The sequence below is a fragment of the Labrus bergylta genome, chromosome 14 (assembly GCF_963930695.1).
Source record: "Labrus bergylta chromosome 14, fLabBer1.1, whole genome shotgun sequence".
Lineage (NCBI taxonomy): Eukaryota > Metazoa > Chordata > Actinopteri > Labriformes > Labridae > Labrus > Labrus bergylta.
In genome coordinates, this window is record NC_089208.1 from 6870486 (window position 1) to 6886024 (window position 15539).

Below are 15539 nucleotides of genomic sequence, written 5' to 3' on the forward strand. Positions count from 1 at the left end.
TACGTCGTTTAAACTTGCTTTTCAAATGGGAGTATAGTTCTGCTAGTTTGGCTTTAGAATAGTGAATCATGTGAAGAACTTTAAACTGCATGTTACCTAGTGCACATGATGTAGTGGAACTTACCCCATCCATCGCTTCACCCCTCCAGTCGTCTGAACGTTCAATATTCACTTCTCCTTCCCCAGCAGTTTTGGCTTTACTGACAGATTTGTATTTAAATGACACAGAAACAAGTTATATCTGAAAAAAAAAAGATTTCTGATGTGGATTTATTTTACGTAGTACTTCTATAGCAAGATAGTTGGCAGTGAAGAAGATGAAGTAAAACGAGTGGATACAAAATGCTGTATTTGAAAATCTTGAAAGAGGTGAGAGTGTGGTGAGTCAAAAAGTATCTAAAACATGTCATCGTCTATCTTTTCCACGAGGAAAAAGAGCAGTCCAAGACAGAGGGTTGGAAGGAGTGGTTATTAAAGCTTGGACCTGATGATAAGGCATAACTGAACTGAAAATGAAGCCGGAACTGACACTAGGTTTTTTTAGGGAAGCCGAAACAACAGGATTTCTTGTGGAGAGACATATTGGATAGGAGGAACGTAGTAGGGCAGGAAGAGATGTTGACGTACAAGATTTACCTTATACACCAAGTGTGTTGGACCAATGTGATAGGAAATTGCAATAATATTTGTTGCTCCATTATTTGATATTTAATAGATATATAACCAATCATTTATTCATGGAAGAGGAAGCATAATCAATAGTAGCGTCCCTAGTTGGAAATGTAGGGTCTGATTATATGGAGTAAACATAAAATCAGGTCTAAACATCTTTTTGTCACCATTCTTTCTTTTTACCTGCCCTTTTTGATTCCCCTATAATCATGGAAGAGCCACGCTGAAATGAAATGTGCCCAAGACTCATTTCAGTATGTCAAGTCAACCCAAGTACCACCATAGTACCACTGTCAAGGTTTCAGGAAAATGCTGATAACACACTTGACAGTGAAATCCAAATAACTAATATGTTCAACCATATGTGGTAGAGAACGCTCTAAGCTGAATGCATCCATACATTTTATTTACTCCACTCTCAGGTTTTGACAAGTCTTATTATTTTCAGTTCATTTTGTGGGGCCCTAGAAGATATGCTATGCTCCCATTACACACATTAGTATTACACTACTATTTTTGGACATTTATACATTCATTAGAGAGACAGGACAGCGGTAAGGGTCAGAAATCTGGTAGAGGAGAGTGGGGAATGACATGCAGGAAAGGAGCCACAGGTCGGCCGCTTTTAGGACAACAGCCTCTGTGCATGGGGCACGCAAAGTTAAGCCTATTTCTGTTGTTTTGGGCTTTTGCAACTCTGGGTTTTGAGATAACTCTAGAGCTCGACAAAACAAAAGGAAACTACTCATTATCCCAGGAAAAGGGAGTTAGCAAAATGTATGCATACATGTCCACTCAGGGCTTCCATAGTTGAGGTATTTTAAGATACAACAGTTCCAATGGAGACATTATGGGTACTTTTTATAAATCATGAAAATCCCCACACCAATGTAATCGTTTTGATTAAACCACGTTTTATTATTCCTAATATTAGATGTAGATACACAAGTCAACAAACATTATTTTCCATTTGTAATGAAAATGCTCCACAGCACACTGACATCGTGTGGAAGGGTCTGGTATTACAGACACGTACCTGAAAATGGACAGCAGTTACACGTTTTGCAATAGGTTGCATTAGTAACAGTAGTAGTAATAGTAACAACAGTAGCAATAATGTAGTAATAGCAATTAATAATAGTAGTGGTATTAACAACTCTGAATTACAGAGGAAGGAACAGACATTGGTCAAAAGTAATGAGAGATGAAGGTAGGTGGACAGGCTTATCAAATGCTGCAAGAAAGACCACTGGATGAAAAAATACAAGCTCCCACTAGACAGCAAATATCCTGCCTTCTAAAAAATAAAGGAAGCTCAAATTGTCACCAGTCTGTTTCACTCATATCTAATACTTAACAAGTAAAAGTTGTTGTTTTTTTCTTCATTAAGTACTCCATAGTTACAAGTACTGTCTTAACCAAAAACTCATCTCTTTGACATCAATAATACACACTTTCCATGTTGTGGTCAAAGCTCACCTGTAGCACAATGCCATTTGAAAAAGGATGCAGTAATGCAACATCGAATCACAGCCAGGATCAGCAGGGTCGCTCTGCATTAAATACACAGTACTGTATTCATGTGGGCGTTTGTGTGAAAGAGGGAGAGTGACAGCTCATGTGTAGTATGTCAAGTACTGTATGAGAGAAATGTTTTTGCTTCACATGACCAATTTGGCCAAACTAATTTGAATCATTCACATTCAAATCAGCTGATAAGAAAATACACTGTGCGACCTTTAGACTCCCGAACACCAACTATATGCCGCGTTCGACGTCCAGAGTAGAGAAAAGGTAGCAATATTCACTAAAACCAGCTCCGACACTGGGGAAGAATGACTCCTCCTTCAAATTCTGCACAATGTATGCTAGCTGCATCGGCTCACTTATGTATGCAATGACCTTATTTACTCGGTAACCACGCTGTAGGCTGCTATCATACAGCCAAGACTCAAAGTCTGACAGATACAAGGCGGTCAGTTTGATAAAGTTTCTGACCATGTGTGGCCAACTTGACTGAACTCTTTCAATAGTCACTAAGTGGATGTTCTGGTGTCTCTCGTCCCTGACTTGGGGGGATCTTGGATTTGAGCTTTTCGACCACATTCATTTTGGGACTGGAAAATAAGGCCAACCTGTTGAAACTGCAACCTAATACAAGTTTTACTTCCAGCAGTTTCAGTTTAGTGCGACATTCCTGTGGTATATTCGGCTTTAAAGAGTTCCTCTCAAGATTAAAAAAAACAAACAAAAAAAAAGAATATTTATTGATAAGTTGCAACCTCCTTGAAAGATTATCCATTAAGCTTTTAAACTCAATTGTTCCCCTGTTACTTTCTGTTGCATTTTGGCAGTTAGAAAAGGCAAATTAAGTGGCTGACTTATTAACAATGAACAACCCATCTAATGGTCTCAAGTTATTTATATAAAATGCACTACTGCCTACAGTCTCACAGTATACTGTTCATTTATTTTTTTTAGTTTAAACGTGTACAGTCATTTAGGAAACTAGTTGACACCTATCACTTATTAACATTTACTATATTTGATTGCCATTATCATGGTTTTTGATTATAAATGCCAATTACAGGTGATTAATTGCTCTCCGGCCCTGATTATGAAGCGATCTCGTGTTTTCAGAGCACATGGACACAGAGGAGAATAGACGGCAATGATGAGACACATACAAGAATAAACCTACATGAAGTCATGCCATATACTCGAGAGCTCGTAGCTCATCTAAGAGACGATTTAGGACTTTCCCATCTCTGCAAACGCCAGAAAGCAGAGGTTTTACTGTTGATTTTTATTGTACCTGCATATATAATCCACTGACATACATTAGATCATTGCCACAGGGCACATTTTGAACACTCCTCTTAGTACTACAAAGGCTTCCTTTAGGACTGTCTCAATGGAGGATGGGCTTGTAAAAAAGGGTTCAGTGTATCTGTAGTGGGTTCAAGTAAGGCTCAGTACACCTCTGTCCGTCCGGTAGCACATTACGCGCCTATCTTCACTGCCTATCCAATCTCACTTCTACATCCCTCTCCTTTCACCTGTAATGACACCCGTCAGCTGTCCGTCTGTACTGCTCCCAGTCTGTGGACTGCCACAGAAAATGTGCTTCAGCTTTTTGTCTACAAATTGTCCCCCATGCCTTCACACCAGTAGAGAAAGAACAGCAAGTTAGAAGACTTAAAAACAGAAATAATGGAACTGTCTTGATGAACTTCATTGGTAATGTCAGCTTACATATAATAAAAACCCAAAAGCAAAGAAAATCTAACTTTATGAAATCATTCTCGTCAAATTTGTCTGCGTTTGTGCCTGGCTTTTGTCAACGGAGCTAAAAGCAGCATTCATCTGGCCACGTTTGATCAATAACATAAACGTGCAAAATCCACAGCACCACAACTCACACACACGCACACGCAGTCACGCACACACACACACACTAGAAAACTAATCTTCTCTGCTTTGTACAGAAAAAAAAAAAAGAAAACTGAAAATCAAGCAGAAAAGATCACTCAAAAGAAATAATCAGATACAGGCAAGAAAACAATCAAATAAAAAATAAAACCACTTATTAAATATATATATCATTTTCCCAATTTCACTTGTGATCACTTACTGCAAACAGCTAAAATTTATTGAGCTTTATTTTTCTCAGAACACCTCATAAACTCATTCCTAAAAAAGAATAATAATAATACATACAAAGGGGAAAACCCAACATTCTCCACTAGTTGAACCAAAGTTGTTTCTCTCCACAACATGAATCAAGATTATCTATTGTCATATGAATTAGTCCGTTTTTCAAACCAGCAAGATAAATAATAATAATAATAATAATAATAACAGCAATAATATCGGTCAGGTTAATAACATCAATACAAAGAACGGAAAGAGAGACTGATGTGATCCTTTTCAAAGAGAGAACGATTGGAAGAGGAGAAATAAAACCAGCGTGCTCCACAGCAGAAAGCAACCATTCATTTCTCAGCGAAAGTCCTCTAAACGGCTCAGCTAGCAAAGACACACTGAAATTATTCATGCTGAAAGAAGACATTTTTGGTGGATTTGAACCAGGTCTGGGTCCCTGCTAATGCCAGCCGCACTTGTTACTGACAAGAGTGAAGAGTTCTGCTATTCAGCTGAAACTGGATGAGGGTGTCGTGTGCAGATCTTTGTGATAAATGCATTTGTTGAAGGAAAAAGAAACTTAACAGATAAAACTGGCGAGGGAGAGAATCAAAGAGAAAGAAAAAGTTCTCTGTAAGCCACATACAGCAGCTGTCGACAAATTCCTCGGGGGGCCTGCGCTGAGAGCAGTGTGTTTGTGGGACCTGTTTGCAATTACTTTCTGCCTGCTTCAGTTCTTTGACATTTTGACATGATGTAGCTTCCATCGATGATTTAACAAGTGTTCTATTTTTTCTTGCCAAAGAAGCTGAACCTCTTCTCGCGATCTCTGTCTTTCCCGTCTTTGTTGCGCATGGTAACGCCTCCTCCTGCATCACCTGAGCTGGGGGAGATGGGGGGCATCGTCATGGCACGACTGAGCGCCCGTGGACCTCCGGGCGAGTCTCCTGCTCCCGCTGGAATGGAGCCAAGGATGGATCGGATCCAGGAGCTCATTTCCGCCTTAGAGTAAAAAAAAAACAAAAAAAAACATTGTTATTCAGGCAGATTATTATTTTTATTTAAACATCTTTAGTTATTATTTTTTTAGAAGAACTTCTCACCTCATCCTTTGCTTGGAACAGGTACTCTTTTCCGTCTCCTAGCCTGCAGACACAGTCAGAAGAAGAAGACAGTTAGTCAGGGTGAAGCTACAGGTCTGATTATCTGACTCTTCTTTTGGTATTTGAAATGGTCCTTTTTCTTTGAGTTCATTCATCTTACAGGGTGACACAGGCTCTTTAATCTTTGCTCGATGGTTTTTAGTTGCCAAGTCTCGACATACCTGAGCTTAAATACATGTTTCCTCTTCTTATAGTCATGGGCAACCTCACACACAGCCTCCCCGAGGCTGATGGGTACTTCTCCATGGTATGGAATGCCATTGCTAGCGCTCCTGTTGTCTTTATAAAAACCAAGACTTCCTTTTCTTAAGACACAGTACACATTCTGCCAGGACCTAAGAGGAGCAGAGAAATGGGATTAAGAGCGAAACGTTCCAATAAAAGAGATTACTTTCTGTACTCAACAACAACAACACTCACCTGGTAGCTGCCTTTTTGCTGTGAGACTCCATCTCCTGTTTTCGATAAAGCATCCCCTCCATGGTTTCTGGCTCAGACTCTGCTCCGCCCCTGCTCGGTAACGTGGCGGACGGTTCAAGGCGTGAAGAAGCCAGCCCGCTGTCTCTACCTGGTCCGTTCACAGAATCCGTCTCCGAGCCCTGTGATTCAAACCAGAACACAAAAAGGTGGTGAGAACGGAGTAAAAAGACGAGGTCGGAGGGGAGCATTGAGCAGCAAATCAGCCATTCACAGCCGTACATGGAGAGGCATGATGAGGCTCGCTCTGACGACACTGTATGATTACCTGAGACAACAGCTTCACACGGGGACAGACAGTCAACATAATCACACAGTACACAGACTTCACACAGGACAATCACAGTCACGAGAGACACAGAGGTAAAATAAGCACACATATGTGAAACATGTACTCTACAATAACAACAACATACACACTTAACATTTCTATACTGAAAATACAATCAAAACTTTCCAAAAACACCGCAATGCAAGATTTGTTTGGAACAAAGAACAGCTAATATAAGCTTTTAACTTTAGTCTCAGTTATTTAATAATTAGTGATGTTTAATTAATGTATCACCCTACATGGTTCCACAAAGCACAGACAAAAACAGACATGAACGCACTCACAGTTCAACTCTCTAAGGCAGGGCTATTCAACTCTATTGTTCAGGGGGGGGGGCACATTTTCAGAAAGCTAAGAACCCAGGGGGCCAGACAAACAAGCCCACCAAAGCAGTACAGTGTGCAAAGCCATCAACAACACAGGCTTGTGATAGTCTGCGAGCACAAGACTAAAGATGTTCTATTAAACTAGAGCGCTCTGCTGATTTTAACACTTGACTGTGGCAACAATGACAGTCATTCACAAGTTTTCCCCCGTTTATTTATCTTTTTTATTGTAAATAGAACTGATCTGCAGGCCAGTCTGATGTCACGGGCCGGAGTTGGCCTCTGGGCCGCCAGCTGAATAGACCTGATCTAAGGCTTTAACTCCAAATAAATATCTTAGAAAGGGAATATTGGCCCTTTGTAAAATAAAACCTTGAATGTGAAATCCAGAGACAGTAGTTTTTTTTAAAAGAACTCTGTTGTAGCACTAATAGAAAGCAGCATCAGCTCAGAAGAAGTTTGTATTTGCCCGAGGATGCAGAACAGATATAAAGACTACAGATATAAACAACGACTAAAACAAGCTACATATAAAATTACTTTCCACAGTTACCACCACCACCACATTGACATTTAAAATCACGCCTGTCCTGGTCAATGAGAGCACATTTATAACAACATACTGAGCCATGAAAACAATCTGTTCACGAATCAGCATCATGCCTTCAAACAGCAATGGGACTCTTTTAAAGAAATCGTGTTGTGCATGAATAAAAAAAAAAAAAGCGATGGTTTGCATCTGTGACAGAAGGTGATGGCTTTCACCATAAAAAAAAAAAAAAAAAGAGGCACTGCAGTTGACCAGGAGCTGAGTGGAGGCTGTGAAGGGGCAGGTGGGGGGCGGGGTGGGGAAGCTACAAAGCTGACCATGTCTTTGTACTCACACGCTCCGGCTGCTTTGGCTTACACACACGTTTAGGCTCTGATTTCTTTCCCACTGACAACGATAGCGATAACGACTGCTGGTAAAAACGCAATAAGAAAATGTTAAGAAGCCTTGAAACTTAAAGGTTGGTGGTTACAGAATCTGTGACACACTGTAACCACCAAAACCCCACACACACACACACACACACGCACACACACGCACAGGCACGCACACACTCGTCAACCTGTCCAATCCAGTCAGTGTGGCTGAGATTCAGTTTTGAATCTGTTAACCCCTGGTGATTCTTTTCAGAGAAGAGGTTCCACACAAAAGACTTGATAACAATAAAACTCTCAGCAGACATATTTGAAAATAGATTGTTTAAATAAACACTTAAAGTGACCTCCACACTTAATATACATACTCTGCGGTCAAAGAAATCTGTGTAAAACATGTTAATTAGTGTTGAACAGACAGACACAGGGACATACAGCTACAATATATTTTATATGTACATAAATATCACACCTTTTGACAACAGGCTGAGTGATACAGTGATTCTACTTGTTACATATAAATGTCATGATGTAAAAGATGAGGTAGGACAACATGTAAGAAGACATCACAGGACATTTCATGCTAGAGCTCTAAGATACAAACATAAACAGGAAATAGGAAACAGGTTAGAATTCCTGCAACACTGAAAGCTGTAATCTTCCAGAGCTACGTGTCTCACCTGTGATGTGTCGTTGTCGCTGTGAACTCCATTCACTGAGACCGACTGATTGAGCGTGGTCTGGTCCAGACTGGTTCTACATTTAGGAGCGAGTGAAGAACACATGTTTATGACAACAAGAAAAAAAACGTCAGCTGATAGTAAACACCGTCTTAAGAAAAGCTAACCCTATGGTTTACCTGGCTGCAGAATCGTGAACGTGACTTTCTGTCTCGGTCTGTGCGACTTCTTCAGCTGGGGGCGGTGTAGGGGGTCGCCGGGCTCTCTCCTCCTCCTCTCGCCTCCTTTGGATCTCATGCTCCTCCAGCTGAAAAGTAAGGATATTAGTAGTGCTATCTTAACTTAATGCCTCATTAGTGAGGGGAATTCCATCCTGAATTCATTCATTAATGTCACTTAGAACGACCTAAAACATTCCCAAAGACACGTTTCATTTTTACAAGTGATTTGAGGTGTCGCTCTACTTACTGTGGTGAGTTTCTCCAGCAGCACAAAGCGGTCTTCCCATGCCGCGGCAAGTTTCTCAAAGGCCTCGTGGCGCTTTATTAGACTCTCTACCTCATCCACATTTCCACCCAGCTCGGCCGCTCGCACCAGAGGTTCCTGACCCGCCAACCAGGACTCTGCCACATAGGCGTCACGTCCAAACTGCAACACCTCCAGCACTGAGAGGTGGAGAGAAGGAGGGCAGGAGACGGAGAGACGTACACAAAAAAGAAAGAAAGAGAGGGTCAACAAACAAGACAACAGAAAAAAATTAAATAGAAATGACATGAGAAATATATTCCAATGAGTCTGGGCACATGCAGTAGTACTCCGGGCCCTTCAAAACTAACAATGGCTCTTTGACAAAAACAAAACACAGGCTTTATTGATTTCACTAGCTTGCGTTTGTGCAGCAAAGCAAAAATAAAAACATGAAGACCAACCAATAATTATAGCACCTTCAACACTTGTCATAATTGTGTTACCAGCCATGTTTTATAGATCTCTTTGTATTGTGTAACTAGTGATTTTGTACAGTTTACACATGTAGGCCTTCAAACCGGATCTGTTCATCCACCTCTTATCTTCATTCTTTACCAAATACCATTGTGTCCACAACCATGAACACCATCACTTTCTTTGTTCTCCATACAACTGTTTCATTAATGATTAAGTGCGAAATTAAACAGATTCTGAAACATGTAAGGCGTACCAATTTGTAAATGATCCATCTTGTCTTGCCAGTTTTTGTTGATCCTGTCCCTCTTTTCTTGGAGTTGGGTCAGTTTCTCTCGGATCTGTGAATCAAGAAACATTCATTAACAAGGGGAAACATAAAACGACTGATATGTCATAATAATCACCAATGTGGCATTAAGCGTGTTTCCTTTTTTGAAATATGCATTAATATTACCTCATCCGCTGCATAGTGATTGTTGTTGATGAGGGTATTTCCCATCTCATTGCAGGCGGTAAAGCTGTCTGCTCTGGTGTCAATCTCTGACTTGATGTCTTGATGGTTGTTAATGACTAACCCTGCAGAAGAAACATCCCTGAGAAACAGAAAGGAGGGAAAGAGATGATGAGTTATATAAATCTGATTAGAAAATCCATTAAGTTAACTTGCAAATTCAAGCGAGCATCAATATGACATTAACCTGGGGCTATCATGTGCGTCAATCTGCAGGTTGATGCCGTCCATCCAGAGCATCAGATCCCGCACCATGTTGAAGAAGCGGAACTTCTCAACAGTGTCCAGCAGGAGGAGCCTGCGGGCTGTTCCAGCCTCAAGCAGACCCTCCCAGGCAGAGGTGACGGCATGTTCACTCCTGTTAATGTCATCAGCTTTCTCCCCGGCATAAGCCTTCTGCAGCCGCGCAGCATCGTCTTGTACCTGGTTCACCTAAAAAGGTCAAAGAGGAGACGTTCAGATTCATCACACAAGGCTCTCTAGGAAATCTCACATGGATCTCGCAAAGAATATCTGACCTGTCCACTGAGGGCCTGGATGTCATTTTCAAATGTGTTGTGCTGTCTGTGTAGATGCTGAACGGTGTTAAGATCACGCCCAAGGTCAGAAGGTAGCCCATCCTTCTTCTCCTTAACGCGTCCAAGCACCTCCATGGCATCTTGATGGAAGCGGTGCAGCTCATAGGAGGCGGCTAACATTTGTGTGCGCGTGTCAATCAGCTCTAGGAGATCAGCCCAGGCCTCATTTAACCCGTCTTTCCACTCAGCCACGCTGGCGTTCTCAGGATGACCCGACTCAATCAGGTCATCTGCCAGCCCATTGACACCATCCACACGCTCTTGGCCGATGGTGCTGGTGTCACGAGCAAACTCCCGGAACTTGTCCCTAAGCATCTGTGGAAAGAAAACCAGGTCGAGGAGTTAGAAATATTAATTAATTCGACTAAATTTCTCTGAGACTTCATGTCTCCAAAGCATGCGACTCAGAAAAAAAAGGAAAAACTCACAGTGACGTGTTCATAGTCCTGTCCTAGTTCGTGGGAGCCGGCAACCACCTCCCTTTCTGCGATCCACTGTTCCAGGTCATCCACCTCCCGCTTCAGCTGGGTCAGCCGCAGTCTCTCCTGGAGCCGCCCACGGCGCTCCTCAGCCAGGTCTTTTAACCCTGCGTAAAGCTTGTCAACCTGGGCCTGCCGCAAGGTGATTCTCTCGCTGTGTGAGTAAAGACATGAGTCAGAAGGATCCATGGGTTTATTTTGTGTAATACATCATTTTCACAGTTGAAAACTTCTTCCGCTCTCTCACCTCTCTGGGTGTTCACTGGTGACCATGAGTCGGCTGCTGTTAGCCAGTTGGTGAATGGTTTGTGCGTAATCTTCAAGTGCCTGTTCCAGCGTCTGGTGCTTCTTGACCATCACTAGTGCGCTTTGCTCGTCCTGATAGATAACAAGGAATTCATCACTTTTTCCATGAACAAAACTGTGAAAGACCGGCACCAAGAGCTCTTCTCTTACGTTTCCTTACCTTAGCTTTTTCCTCTGACATCATGTGCAGCTCTTGCTCACCCATCCAGGCCTCTGCCTCCGCTGCGTCAGCATAAAACTGCTGGGCGCGGTTGGCTTCAATGAGACGGGTGTGACGCTTGTCTGTCTCGGCAATCAGTTGGTCCCAGAGGTCCCGCAATTCAACGAGACGCTCCTCCAGGACGGACTGTCTCTCGCCGTCCACCTGGCTCTGAGTCATGCCTCGTCTGTGGATGTCGTCGATGCGAGGCTGGTGGCCCTGGATCTCTTTCTGCAACGTCTGGTTCAGAAACACAGGAGGTGGGTTGGCAATGTAGAGCTAGACTCTAGACATGCACTAGTATGTAATCAATCTGCCATTTAATTTTCTATTTCTGAACGTTTTTAATATTGTACCTGGTTCTTCTTAATTACAAGCTGTACAGTTGGCAGATCTTTCCCGTGGTCTGTGGATGTTGCAAGGGGCATCCTCTCTCGTACCCAAAGCTGACAAACAAGAGAAATGAACAAAACATTAGCATCATGCAAAACCTGGTTCAATACAAAAACTTACTTTAAAAACAGTACTTCTTCTTTTAATTGATGAAGTCAGTCAGGTTATTTCGACTCACAATTTCATCCTCCAGATCTCGGTTGAACTGATGTGCTTCTTTAGAGGCGAGGAGTCGCTGCCTCCTCAGTTTCAGTGGATCCTGAAGGCCGGAGAAGTTGTCAGTGACTCGTCTCTGCTGGCCGTCTACCTCCGCCACTCCCGCGTCCTCCTGGGTCAGAGCCAGTGCCTGAGACTGAAGGGACTCTACCTCCTTTTCTCTGACCTCCATCTGGTGCTCCAGCATCTACACAGGATGGTACAAAGATGTTAGACCAGAAGATATGACATTTGGCATTGTCTTCACATTAACTTCACAGATTTGGCCAGTTCTACCACATGCACCTTGAAGATGTTTTTAATCACATGTAGAGTTCATGATGTTAATACACAAGGTTGTGTAACATGATATTTTAGCTTGGTTATTCAACAATGGTTATGGACATCAAAGATGGGATCTGTTGTGGTCTACCTGGTGCTTTTGAAGCAGAATGTTGACACTGGTCAAATCTTTGCCGTAGTCGTCACTGTGCAGCTGGCCCTCGAGGTTTTTCAGCCAGACATCCAGAGCGGAACAGCTCTGTGTGAAGAGCTCCGCCCGGTTAGCGTCGAACAAACACTGGGCCTTGGTGCGCGTGGTGCTCTCCAGCTCATCCCACTGACGCTGTAGGTCCTCAAGGGTCTGCTGGACAACAGGTTTGAGCTCTGGCTTCTCAGCCACCAGCGCCTGACCCTCCTGTTTCAGACAAGTGACAAAGACAACTTTTAGATTTTTTTTTATTAAGCTCCTTTGACAAGATTAGAGCTGGGTGAAGGTCCCCATTTAATTATATTACATAAAAAAAATATATATCTTATGCAACGCTTTCTTGCGTGTTTCAATGGCTTACCCATTGAAAAGTAAATGAAGGCATTATCAAGCATCAGCAAATACTTTTTTATAAAAAGTAAAAAAAAAACGTTCTTGTTTACTCATTTATAACAGCAATTCAAATAGCAATACCTTATCAATTTTGTCCAGCCAGTCTTTGTTTGAGGCCAGCTCTGCCATGAAGGCCTGATGTTTCTGCCACTTGCTGTGCAGATTTCTGGCCTCATCGTAAGACATGTCCTGTGCAGTTAGCATCTTCTCATTGATCCACAATGTGAGCTGCAGAAAGAGAAAGCATTATGACATAAGCATAGTGTTAATGATTATAAAGGATACAAGGGATCGACACAAGTTGTATAGGTCAAGAAGTAATTTCTATTAAAAACACCATTAACATCTTTATTTGATTTTTTTAATTGACAGAAAAACCTAAGTACCTCCTGTCCATCCTGGAGGAAGTGCTGAAGTTCACGGTTATCCTTGAGCTTGGCCAGTAACTCATTTGCTGCCTCCTTATTCTTAAGATGTCTGGAGTGAATGAAGGAGAACGCTTAGTGAGACACTCTTTGAATAATAAATGTAAACAAATAATTAACATCAACAGGGTATTTTTCTCAGCTTTGACTTTTTCTCTAACCTTTCCTGGATGGAGTCGACTTTTTCCTGGATCTTATCAGAATTTGCATTCGAGTCGTTAATGAGGCGCCGTCCGGCTTCCACCACACCAGTTATCTTCTCCTCGCTGGCCTCTGTGGTGGTGAGGAAATCCTCGTGCTTCTTGATGGCCTCCTCGGCTCCCTGCAGACTGGTGGGCATCTCTGTGTGGGACAGCACGTACTCCTACACAGAAGGAAAGGAATGTACTTTTTTTTTATTTACAATTATCCAATCCCAAATATTTTTCCTGATATCTTAAAGTAATGTGATTAGGATAATTATAGCTATATCTGGGAATAAACAGACGAGTTTAAACTGGAGGGAATTGACTTGTTTCAGTCAAGATTTTGTATGAATCTCTACAGCTTGCTTTGAATCTAAGCTTGTATTTGTCATGAGTTAAAATGTACAGCATTTATTTCTGTAAATTTAATGTTTCCACTATGAAAATAGGTTGCTGGTGTTTATGACACTGTATAATGGTCTACCACACGGAAATCTAGACCTATGGCCCATTTACAATTCTGCGTACTTCTCTCCACCTGGGTGCTCTAATTTGGGTTTATGTCTATTTAAACACATAACAGAAACCACAATAACTCACTGTGTTAACATGTTTAAGGTTATAGTTGCTACAAACAAATCTTTGTTAAAGATAACTTTAAGATAAATGATGCTATTAAACTAATAAAACTAATAAAACCTAAATACCTAAAGACTTCTTCGTTGGATTGATTCATTATTTATTGAGGTTATAAACAAAAAACATTTAGAATGTAATCATGTCTGGAAAGAATAGGAGTGGCAGATTACATTTCTATTTAATTCTCATATGCTGTAACCAATGTTCAAGCCTTTATCATCGACTTAAATGAGCCAGTATTATAATGTATTTTATGGACATGCAGTCAAGTGAGTTTGGTAATGACTGTTGCCCTACAATGCCAATACGACAGCACATTAAAACATTATTTTATTCAGAGAGAGCATACTTCTATAGTAAAGGCAGCAAGTGTAATTTCCTTACCTGGCTGTTGAGGAAAGCTTCTGCCTGCTTTGCATCTCTTAAGAAATTCTGGAAATCAAAGGCCTGGGCCAGAAGACTGTGCCGGTTCTCCCACATGCGACGCAACTCGTGCCAACCAGTGTCCAGTGCCTGGAGCCTCTGTGCCAGGAACATGTGCTGGGCATCTGTCTGACCCTGAGTCACCTCCTCACCAACTGCCCGCATCTTCTCATAGTCCTCCTTATAGTTATCCACCTCATTCTTGATGCACTCGTGCTGGGTGAGCAGACTCTCAGCCTCGGGCAGAGAGGTGGGGATGTCTTCTGAGGCCACAGCTGTCTGGGTGCGGGACAGCCACGACTGGAAGTCATCCAGATCCCTTAGGAAGCCCTGCAGCTTGCTTGCTTCCCCCAGTGACTCCTCACGCCGCTTCATGGTGGCGTTCAACTCCTCCCACACCTCTTGAATCTCTGCCAGGCGCCCTTGAATCTCTGCAGCCTGTTCTGGATGTTCCTCCGCCAGCTTCTCTGCCTCGTTGTTCAGATCATCCAATTTGCCCTGAGAAGACATGAAAAAAAAAAAATTAAATAAAGAAGTGATGACAAGATATCTCAGCATGTTTTGGATTATTCATTGCCCAGCTTGTGTTATTCCCTTCTCTTAACAATAATGCACTGCATGTGACCTTGCCTTACCTGAATGGCCTCCAGGTCTCTCTCCATGCCAGTGAGTTTGCGTTGCAGAGCCATTACTCCAGCAAGGTCATTTCCCAGGCCTTGAGTGGACTCGATCACCTTTGTCTTTTCCTTCATCCAAGACTGGATCTCATTACACTCCAAGTGATAATTCTGGATGTTAAGAGCCGACTCGAGGCCTTGTTTCTTTTGACCAGCCATTTTTTCAAACTCCATCCACCTGGAGACCAAACAAAATGTAATATTACAGAGCTCATACAGTACAAATATATTTATGTGTAACTACAAAGTAAGTCAAGGTTTAACTAGGCCTTCTATGTCGGCTCTGACCTGTTATTCAGTTGATCTCGTGTCTGGTGGATTTGCTCTTTGTTACAGTTGTCTGAACTCAGCAGCTGCTGGGCCACCTGGTTCACATCGGTGACACGTGTGCCCAGGTTGTTCATCTCAGGTTCCAGTGTTTCAAACCTGCAGCCATAAATAATACACTCACATCAACTTAATCATTCTGAAAAGTTGAAAACC

At 42.1% G+C, this 15539-nt stretch overlaps 1 protein-coding gene across 5 annotated transcripts in view; it reads right to left on the reverse strand.

Moving 5' to 3' along the window:
- Positions 1–1566: 1566 nt before the first annotated feature.
- sptbn2 (spectrin, beta, non-erythrocytic 2) overlaps positions 1567–15539 on the reverse strand; it is a 52905-nt gene continuing 38932 nt past the window's right edge. For 2 of the 5 annotated variants that reach the window (XM_065962765.1, XM_065962767.1), the window contains 24 exons: positions 15345–15482; positions 15015–15234; positions 14341–14877; positions 13294–13496; positions 13094–13184; positions 12789–12935; positions 12258–12521; positions 11808–12032; positions 11593–11682; positions 11198–11476; positions 10979–11109; positions 10681–10885; positions 10193–10567; positions 9862–10106; positions 9618–9756; positions 9417–9501; positions 8687–8883; positions 8398–8525; positions 8219–8294; positions 7499–7576; positions 5901–6079; positions 5642–5815; positions 5421–5463; positions 1567–5319 (listed from right to left, as the gene is read on the reverse strand). In XM_065962765.1, coding sequence (XP_065818837.1) covers positions 5104–5319; positions 5421–5463; positions 5642–5815; positions 5901–6079; positions 7499–7576; positions 8219–8294; positions 8398–8525; positions 8687–8883; positions 9417–9501; positions 9618–9756; positions 9862–10106; positions 10193–10567; positions 10681–10885; positions 10979–11109; positions 11198–11476; positions 11593–11682; positions 11808–12032; positions 12258–12521; positions 12789–12935; positions 13094–13184; positions 13294–13496; positions 14341–14877; positions 15015–15234; positions 15345–15482 — 4465 coding nt within the window. In that variant the 3' untranslated portion in view covers positions 1567–5103. The remainder of the gene's footprint in view (positions 5320–5420; positions 5464–5641; positions 5816–5900; positions 6080–7498; positions 7577–8218; positions 8295–8397; positions 8526–8686; positions 8884–9416; positions 9502–9617; positions 9757–9861; positions 10107–10192; positions 10568–10680; positions 10886–10978; positions 11110–11197; positions 11477–11592; positions 11683–11807; positions 12033–12257; positions 12522–12788; positions 12936–13093; positions 13185–13293; positions 13497–14340; positions 14878–15014; positions 15235–15344; positions 15483–15539) is intronic. The other 3 variants (XM_065962768.1, XM_020646164.3, XM_065962766.1) reach the window with 2 other exon arrangements.